At 36.8% G+C, this 10,254-nt stretch overlaps 2 protein-coding genes across 2 annotated transcripts; one reads left to right on the top strand and one right to left on the bottom strand.

Moving 5' to 3' along the window:
- Positions 1 to 1,428: 1,428 nt before the first annotated feature.
- LOC137921621 (small ribosomal subunit protein mS37) lies at positions 1,429 to 1,974 on the bottom strand. The gene has a single exon (XM_068764420.1). The coding sequence runs from the start codon at positions 1,882 to 1,884 to the stop codon at positions 1,510 to 1,512; it is 375 nt and encodes a 124-aa protein (XP_068620521.1). The 5' UTR covers positions 1,885 to 1,974; the 3' UTR covers positions 1,429 to 1,509.
- Positions 1,975 to 8,623: 6,649 nt separating this feature from the next.
- On the top strand, positions 8,624 to 9,207 carry LOC137921756 (magnetosome-associated protein MamJ-like). Its single transcript, XM_068764574.1, has one exon. It carries the CDS (start codon positions 8,624 to 8,626, stop codon positions 9,197 to 9,199), a length of 576 nt encoding a protein of 191 aa, XP_068620675.1. The 3' UTR covers positions 9,200 to 9,207.
- Positions 9,208 to 10,254: the final 1,047 nt, after the last annotated feature.

Raw genomic sequence — 10,254 nt, 5'->3', positions numbered from 1 at the left:
CAAGAGATACAACCTAAAGGTGTACTACCTAAGTAATTTGTTTATTAAACATCTACATGATTTTCTGATAACACAAAGTGATAAATCATGCATAATCTCAACTTAATAACCTAACTACCAGGCATATCCTTTACACTAGTGGTGTTTTGTAAAATTTTGGTCATTGTACATTAAAGTAAGAAAACAATCAGCAGCGGCTACCAAGGGTTCCCACAAGAGCAATGAACTAGTGTTAATAGATCTTGTACAATTTTTCACCTTGAAATAGAATAAAATCCAAAAACACATCTAACCTTTACTTTCATCACATTTAACATGTTAGATTATATATCTCTACTTTAGCTGTGGTAAAGTAATTATTGAGCTCACAAGTTAAAACTGTTCTTACCTCCAGTTACATACAGCAGAGTCTATATTAAAGAAACTGTAATAAATATAAATATATGGTAAATAATAAACTAAATTTACTTTAGCAAACTTAGCTTACACTCAGTTCTAATTTACAAATTGTAATATATAGTTCTGTTAGAGTTCCAGCTATAAAATTGACTGCTTACGTAAGAAGTCATGCATCATATCATGTTAATATTGTACAATGTAGTGCGTAGACTACAAATTGCACTTTACAACAGTCACATATGGATCCAAGACATGCTCAATTATGTTGGGTCTAGTTAACAAAAAAGGAGAGGGCTATGCTGAGTTTAGCTGCATTTCAAATCGGAAATGAGGAGACAGAACTAAGGTCACTGACCTAGCTCAAAGTTCGCTGTCAAAATTGCTCATCTAAAGCTGCAGTGAGCAGGGCATATAACTCATGTAAGCAATTGCTATTGGGGATCAAAGGTTGTTGAGTGGCAACCATGAGCAGGAAGATGAAGTATGGGTAGGCCCCCATTAGGTGCAAAGATGACATAGTCATAGGCAGTTAATGGAAGTTTGCAAATCCTTCAGAAATCTACACCCAGAAAATTACAATGAAGCTGCAAAATCCCCCAGAATAGCAGCGTTAACATCATTACTTAAGTCTCACAACTTATTTCATTTGGTATGTAACTAGTGTATTATTATAAATTGTAGTGTAAAATAATTGAAACTGTTACATTTAAATGGATTATCATACAATTTGATTTTTTATTTGTTATTTTCGAATCAATATCTTATAGGCTGAATAGGAAAGAAAAATGTGTCAAAATAAAAAGTACATACTTTATCATAACATTAAACAGAAAAATATTAAATTACAACACCACTGCTACTGAATACGCACCTGGTGAACTAAAGCAACAAAACCGATATGAATTTATGTAAAATATACATTTATATTTGATTATTTATGTTAATGGGTTGATTATTTACAACAGGCAAATAAATATAAAATTCATATTCATACAATCACATTCGGAGGATTTCTTAACGTAATTCAGGTATTAAAAGCTGGAATAATTTAAAACAAATTTATTCAAACTAAGTTATATTTACATCTAATTATTTGAACTAGTATAATTTCTAGTTTTTAGGAGGAAAAGCTTTTAAAAGTTTATTTAATTGTTTATGTGTCAACTTCTTTTCTCCTGGAACTAGGACACCCTTTTTCCCTTGCTCTCTTTGCGTTGCAATTCTTTCACTGTAATCGCGATAACAACCTTGGAAGGCGGTAATTTCTTTTAAGCATTCATGCTGATTAAATTCATTTTTCTTGAAACAAGCGAACATTACGGCCATTTCTTGCATACAAGCAGCCTCTTTTAGCTTGTCTCCTTTTCCTGATACTGTTTTCTTTAACTTAAGTGGTAGTAACATTTGAAACGGGACCGGTTCTCTTTGAGGACTTCTAGCTGCACCGTTGAATGGCGCCGAAAATAATGTAACGTTTAATCGCATTTTTAATTTGGTTTAAATAAATTTTGCACTAAAATTAAATATTTCTTCCGTGAACATAGGTTATATTTCTTATTCTATTTGGTATATTGAAAAGACATCTCTTACCCGTTATTGCCATGTTCCAAAATTTTAAGGTTTTGACACAAATTGTTTAAAAACATCCATTGAAGAATTTATAATTTATTTTTAAAACAAAAATCTAACGTATTGGACGTAACGTATTTTATTGGTTTGGAAGGTCGAGAAAAATTTTAAAATAAACACCGACATGTCACTTGAGTGTTTTTTCAACTTTCAGTAGTTTTTCATCCAACATTTATTTACAACGTAATTAATGTCTCATTAACCAACCATAGCCTTCGTCGTGATTTCTGTTATGAGGATATCTCAAAGCGCGATATATTAATATAACATTTCAATTTTTTTTAGATGTTACACGAAATGTCCCCGACTCTTCACCATAAGCCGAGACATATTAGATATCTTGTGTCGTGTTCTTGCCACGATTAATTATCCACCCTTTGTCGGTTATCATGTGAAGTAGAAATTCGTAACTCTCATAGATCATACGGCAAGATGCTAAGCTCAAACATTTGCTCTTTGACCAGTGAACGTCGAACACGTAACATCTTAAAACGAGATATTTATTCCGAAGTTCTGTATGTCATGTAAAAGCAGTGGCGTACCTAGAACTTTTGCCGCCCGGGGCGATCTCCAGTTTGCCGCCCTTTCTCTTAAGTCAATCAAATAGTAGTTTTTATAAATTAATAAATAAATAAATTGTGTTAATTACACATAAATAAATTATTAAGTTATTTAATCAATATTAATTAATACACAGAGTAATTTTTTTAGACATATTTGTATGCACTCGTAAATATATTTACATAATATCTACTCATCTAGCTTTCATACTAGAAAAATTGTGTATAATGCTCTCAAAATTTATATTATTTGTAATTTCTTGTTCTATTGACAATGTTGCAAGATTTTGTAGTCTTAATTGACTCATTGTAGAACGAAGATAATTTTTTATCAACTTCAATTTTGAGAAGCTTCTATCGCTACTAGCGACACTGATTGAAATTGTTAAAAAAATTCTTAACAAAATTACAATGTTGGGAACAGAATTTTCCAACCTATACTGCTGAATAAATTTTAGCAAATCAAGAGGGCCCTTCTCCCCGTTTTTCTAATGTTTTGCCTCTTTTTTTAGTGTAGGTACAGCCATAAAAACCTGGATCCTTTTTCTTTTAATATGGAACTGTTCTTTATCAATGTCAATCAAGTCATTTATTTGACATTCAAATTCTTCATTTAGTAGGTTACACGGTATTATACACGAATCTTTTCTTACAAGGCCATGCAACTGATCGAAGCGTTCTTTTATTCCTTTATAATTCTGTCCATAGATGAAAACATTTTTCTTCGTACTTCTTCTTCTAAAGATAGCCCCACGTCGCAACGTCGAATTTTCCCCACTCATATTTTTTCTCCTTCTAACTCGACGCTTAGTCGATACCTCTAACTCTTCACAAATTATTTTGGCTGCTATAACAACGTTTTGTACTGGCGTATCTCTTTGTTCCATGAAATGTGTTTGCAAAGAATTTAGTTTTATATGGCATTGGTGGACATTTAACCCTTTTACTTGCAGGTATTTTTGAGCGTCCTTAATTTCCAAAAGGACGGCTTCCCATAAATGAAGGTAACATAGAAAAGAAAAAGATTACATAGAATTTAGTAATATTCCAGCATCTGATCTCGTTTCACAATTTTCTTCTTCTAATAATCATAATAATAATTTAGTATTCGAGAAAGAAAAAATATAAAATTAATTAGTTGCTTTTTACAACTATAAGTAAATATAAAAAATGCCGCCCCAAGGTAAGTGCCGCCCGGTGCGGACCGCACCCACCGCCCCCCCCTAGGTACGCCACTGTGTAAAAGGTAAAATTAAACAATAAATCCATATAGCTTGAATTATTCTTTATAGCTCTCGAAGGCTTCTTTGAAAAGGTAACACTTCGTACTTTTTTGGGTAATTTATTCAGAGAAGGCGTGTAATTCCATATTAAGCCCCATAAATTTTTCTACGGGACTTGAACGAGTTTAACTATGAAGTATCCTAGGAAAACTCCTCACTTTAAAGAATATCCCGACCTCGAAAGCGAATAATTCAAATTATCGCATTAATCCTACTATAATTAGCTATTTTTCATACAATATGCTTTTGAAGTATTTAGTCATTTGTCTTTAAATTTCAATAAAATATTTTCACCTTGACAAGTTGTATTCGCACAAAGAAACAATAAAACTTCCTCAAGTTAATCCATGTAATAAATCGTAGACAAAGCCGAAATAAGTACATTAATGTACAAAAATGGCAAGTTAAATTTATGGCTTTCGTTTAATCCAAGTCTTATTACGGCAAAGATAAACATTACCGATTAAATTGTCGCAAACGAACTTATTATCTATACATTATAAAAATTATCAGGAGTCAAGGTAAATAAAATAAATTCCGATCTTGAGTGTTTACTGAAAAATTCTATTTATACTTATATACAGTACAATAAGGATCTTTTAGCTTGAAGCTCTAACATTTAAAAAAATAAATTACACTTACTGTTATTTATTTTTAAAAATGTTTAAATTAAAATTAGAAATTATTTATGTAAATCATTTAATATATTGTCTTCTTTACCTACATCCAAATTGGATCATTACCAATGGATCTACATGAACGCGAAGCCCTTTTGTTATAAATTTTTAAAATGGTTTTTTTACTTTAAAATGATCTTATAACTTTAGCACTAGAGAGAAGACTGTTGCATAAAGTAAACTGCATGACTGTTCCGGACAGAGTTCTATATCGCAAAGGCCTTCGACAAAGAGTGGCACGACGGCTTATTATATAAGCTGTACGAACTAAGCTTGCCAAACAAACTCGTTAAGATCATACTGCTGTCGAGCGGAGGGCGTGCTGTCCACGCCCCGCCCCGTCCGCGCAGGAGTCCCTCAGGGATCCTGCCTCTCACTGCTACTCTTCTCGCTTTTTACCAGCGACATTCCGAACTAACTTGCACTTTTTGCGGACGACATCGCTCTCTACACCACAGGTAGAATTCAGTCCCTCATCTCACGTCACCTCCAACTCGCGGCTACCCGGCTAGGCGAGTGGTTCGGGAAATGGAGGACCAACGTCAATCCTGAAAACAGCTAGGCGATAATATTCAAACGCAAACACAAAGCCTACCGAATGCGCACGCGATAGCGTCGCGCGGACCGGGACACCCTCTCCCTCTTCGACCGTCTCAGCCCATGGAAGAACTCGGTCAAATACCTCGGAAATAACAATTTACCAGGTCAAGACTAAATCCAGTCACATACTCTACAGGCTTTATCCCCTCATCTACTCTTAAAGCAAGCTTTCCTTCAGGCACAACTGCTTTTGTACCAAACTTGTGTAACACTAGTCTTCTCTTACGCAGGCGCTTTATTCGCGCATGCCACTCTAACCGCTCTCAAATCACTACAAACGCTCCAAAACCGCTTCACCCGGATAGCCACCGGAGTGGAGTGGTATCAGCGTAATGTAGTTCTCAATAGCGACCTCAAACTACCAACGGTCCAAGAATTCTTTGAGGCTTGTACAAAAATTTATTTTGAGTCGGCCTCTTCTCACCCAAACCCTCTCAGTACTTCTCGCTACTCCTCCCGTACCTCAGCAAAGGCCAAGAAACATTCCAAAGACGTACTTTTCGCGCCCATCATAGGGTTCCCACACGCACCACACCACACCCGCTGCTAATACTCACAACACTGCATGCGCTAACCACATCACTTTACCTGTGACACTCCGCACAGGACATCGCTTCATTCACAATAGAACAAAACACTACTCACCACACCTCAACACCCGTTCTTAGGGCCGCCCGCTCCCTAACTGCGAACAGCATGGGCGAACCGAGCCATGATGCCATCAGCATTCTTGGCTCGCCTGTGATGCATGCTACCATCCCAAGCTGCATACACAACATCAACACTCCACAGCTCTACTCGGGTAGAGCGGTTTACTACTTGCGAACGTCATCATACAATTGGAATGCGTCTGTCCAGTTTCTGTTTTATTTTTAAGTTCACGGACCTTTCCGTTCCGTGAATTCAGTTCTGATGAAGCTGTAAAATCCACCGGTCTAACAGCATCAACTTTAACCGAAACCAAATAGTAGTCTGGACAGAACACTATTACGGAATACTCATGTTTGCCAAAGTTACATGGCATGAATAATATCATTAATGTATTCCACAGGCGCACAACTTATAAATTGCAGCATTTTAGCTTTTGCTCAACTACTTTCGTCTGTTGACAAGAAGATTATTCTCTCTTTGCAAATTTGGCGTCAGTCGGGTCGCTGAGGTTCAAGTGTGGCAGCTACTGAACCTATGGACAGTTTGTTAATATTTTAACTACCTTTTTGGTCTATTGATATGATTAAATATTACCATAGCGCACATTTACATTATCCTGTGAACAACTGCATGGTCATGAGTATGTCGCGATATAATTCATCTATATTATTATGATGTGAGCAAATAGTCCGGAAATGAATCAAATACTGGTATAGTATTTATTCTGTGGATAAGTCCTTTTTAAGAATTTAGGCTCTTCATTTTCAAAAAAGATAAACAATATTCAGAAACATTAAAACTAAACATTTATAGTTCGAATAAACCCCACCCCACACACAATCTCAACAAACCCTAACGCTCAACTAATGACAAGGAGACCACTAATCACTGCTAAGGAAGGCAGCCTTGGACTAACGAATGCACAATATCGAACAGAATCTAATTTTTTTTAATGACCTAATCATAAATACTCGATGCTTACATCAGCTTTAAAAGTAAATCTGTATCTATATTCTGTTTTGGAAATCAAGAATCAAAATTTAACAGACTTTCTCTTATCATAACAATTTTAAATCTTTCCTAAACTTTTCGCAGCAAAAAACAGACTATATGCTAATATGATAATTTACTATATTAGTAAAAAAACATTACAATTTTTATCTTTACGAAAACGATCTTGTCGGCAACCCGTGGCTCGCGATAAAGATGCCGAAGCAATCATAGAGCGCATGAATGCTTTGTGCGGCTCTCTTACAGAATATTTAGGACGGATCAAAATATTTATTTGAAAACTTACTTAAAAAGGAACTACCTCTACTTTTCAAAGTAAGGGGAACTAAGAATGCGCGTCTATTGTTGGAAAAAGGCCATAGAGGAGAAAATAAATTTTAAAAAAAGTTATCTGTTTTATGCAAAATAAACATTGTTAATTTTCTTAGTCTGAATTTTTTATGTATTTCTCTATATGAAATACACCAGTATTGTTTAATGAACTGTATGAAAATATTAAACATCGCAAAGGTTAGCGATTATACTTCATGATTATCATCATTTCAATAATAAGAAGTCAGCCACTGCTGTCCAGCGTTAAGCCTACCCTATACATTTCCAAAAGGACCGGCAGGAAACGACGTGCCTAAACGCCTGTCCCCTTTCAATGACGACGCTATACGCTGCGCTTGCAGGTCGGTGATCACACATCAAAGCCACAACAACGATCTGTTCCGCGCGTTATGTGACCTGCCCACTGCAACTTTAACTTGTCATCCTGTAGGACTATGTCTGTCACTTACGTTCTACGGATCTCCTCACTCCTGTTTCTATTTCGTAGAAAAATCCGGGGCTTTGCCTTCTCCCTATAATACAATTGCCGCATTAACACTTGAAGTCACAAGTGTGACTGACTTGTGACTGGCAGTGGCCGCGGAAGAGATTCATCGCTTGTGATTACAAATCGATTTGAAGGCAGCAACTTCAAACGTCAATTGTATTACCATGAGATGCTTTTTTATTATTTAATAGATGTAGAGATGTTTGTTCCGTTTGTAGCACGTAGATAGCCGTCGATTACTACTTTGTCAATTGGTTACAACGTCGGCGTCACATAAATTAGTAGGCTCGATCGTAGGAGTCAAGAATAAAGAGAGGTTCTCTATCCCAAATAATATAAAAGATTGTGGTGTGAAGTTAACCGCATGACCATAGAGAATGGTATTAAGGAAGGGTTTTTTGACAAAGTTACATGGATGCAGCAATAATATCCTGAAGGGCTCTTACAGACACATGTGTAAGGGTCTCATGGTGGCGATATTTGTCAACCCATTTCCTGTTGCACTTTAAGCGTTACTCGAAGTCCGTCGTCTGTTAACAAGTCGATTACAATCTCTTCACTACAAGTGTTTCGTTAGAAATTGGGCGACAAAATATGTATACATGTACATTCAAGTGAGATAAATCTTTATGTATATTATTTAGACTTCTAGAGTAGACTTCTTTGATCTGTCTTTGATCTTAATAATGTTAATTAAATTATCGCCACAATGGCAAAGTCAAACCGGAAGTATTAACGAGCACAGCGTTATAAACGTTAAACATAAGATAAAACTAAATTTAGAGATAAAAAGCAATATAAATACTAAGAACGATGCTCAGTTTGGCATAGTACACAAGAGTCAAGCTAATAGTAAGTCCCTAATTTTATTAGATAAAACCATATTTAATGAGATTTTTGTATACCGAATACATCAAACAGTTTAGTAAAATTTAAAGAAAAAAATAAAAATTTCATTAAATTAAGAAATTAAAAATATTTCAGAAAAGAAGTATGAAATTCTTCATCGCCTTCGCACTGTTCGCCGTGGCTTCGGCCCACGTCCTTCCGCCAGCGCTCGTCGCCAGCGAGGACCCTGAGATTCAGGAGATCATCGCCGCCATCCAGAGCCCCAGCACCGACCCTGCCACCGCCGCCGCTCTTGAGCACCAGCTCCTCGAAATCCTTGGCCTCTTCAAACCCGAGCCTATTCAAGTCGGACCTGCGATCGTTGAGGAAGACAGCCCTATCTCCGTCGGACCTGCCATCGTTGACTTCCCTCTGCCCGACGGCGGCGCCGTGACCGAGGTGCAGCCCGAGCCCGTGCAGCCCGCGCCCGTCGCCCCCGCCGCCAGCGCTCCACTCGTCCAACTGATCTTGAACGTCAACGCACCTAACTTCCCCGGATCTCCCGTGTCCATCGAATCTAACCCGCAGCCCGCTCCGTCCCCCGTGCAAGTGATCGAGGAGGCTGAGAACCTGCCTGAGCCCATCATCGTTATAGACAGGCCAATCGTATCCGAACCCGTCATCGTCGTAGAAAATCCAGCCCCACAACCCGTCATCACTCTTCCTGACATCATCAACTAAATACAACCTTCAAAGCACACTCATATGATAAGCAAACAACAAAAAATAAGTAAATAAAATCTTAACCGGTACATTTTCTTTTATTTCTCGTCTGGATAATGTTACAAGTTTTTTATTTAATCACGTGGTAATCACAATTTAAAAAAGAACATTTAATGATTAATTTCTATTTTATTAAAAAAACAATTCGACTTAAAAGTAATTGAAAAAGTTTTCCTTTCTGGCCAACAAGCAACAAGGATTTGATGATCATACAGATTAATTTTTGTTTAAACTGAAGGAGATTCGTGTTAAAATAAGTTGGTAACCTTCGATTATTGTAACTAATAAGTTTTAATAAATTTAAAAAAATTTAAGGTACAGTATACACAATTGAAATATGAAGTCCACTAATTTAAAATGTTCCGTGGTGGATTGTGTACCCTGCCACTCCTGATTGAGAACTGAATTTTGTAAAAACAATCATGAAGAAACATTTTTTAAAAGATGTGTACTTTCTTGAAATCTTTGTTATATTTCCCTACGATATATTCAATAATACTTATGTATTTTACATTAATAAAATATGAATAATGTTCAGAAAATATGAAAATTACTCTTCCGTCAACATATTTACCACGTCAGGACAAAATTCAGTAACATATTCTACAGGCTTTATCCTCTAATCTACTCTTAAAGAAAGCTTTCCTTCAGGCACAAGTGCTTTTGTACCAAACTTGTGTATGACTAGTCTTCTCTTACGCAAGCGCTGTATTCGCGCATGCCGCTCTAACCGCTCTCAAATCACTAAAAATGCTCCAAAACCGCATCACCCGGATAGCCACTGGGGCGGAGTGGTATCAGCGTAATGTGGATCTCCATAGCGACCTCAAACTCCCAACGGTATAAGAATACTTTAAGTCTGGCTCAAAGACTTATTTTGAGTCGGCCTCTCCTCACCCAAACCCTCTCAGTGCTTCTCGCTACTCCTCCCGTACCTCAGTAAAGGCCAAGAAATATTCCAAAGACGTACTTTTCGCGCCAATCATAGGGTTCCCACACGCACCACACCACAC

This window comes from Battus philenor, unplaced genomic scaffold (assembly GCF_028537555.1).
Source record: "Battus philenor isolate CCGP_79_NKW_IND1 unplaced genomic scaffold, ilBatPhil1.0.hap1 SCAF_19, whole genome shotgun sequence".
Taxonomy (NCBI): domain Eukaryota; kingdom Metazoa; phylum Arthropoda; class Insecta; order Lepidoptera; family Papilionidae; genus Battus; species Battus philenor.
Note: the sequence above shows the minus strand (reverse complement) of the source record. Positions and strands in the feature narration are given on the sequence as shown.

Excerpts from the sequence above, each read along its gene's own strand:
- LOC137921621 (XM_068764420.1), bottom strand. The coding sequence starts at position 1,884 with ATGCGATTAAACGTTACATTATTTTCGGCGCCATTCAACGGTGCAGCT.
- LOC137921756 (XM_068764574.1), top strand. The coding sequence starts at position 8,624 with ATGAAATTCTTCATCGCCTTCGCACTGTTCGCCGTGGCTTCGGCCCAC.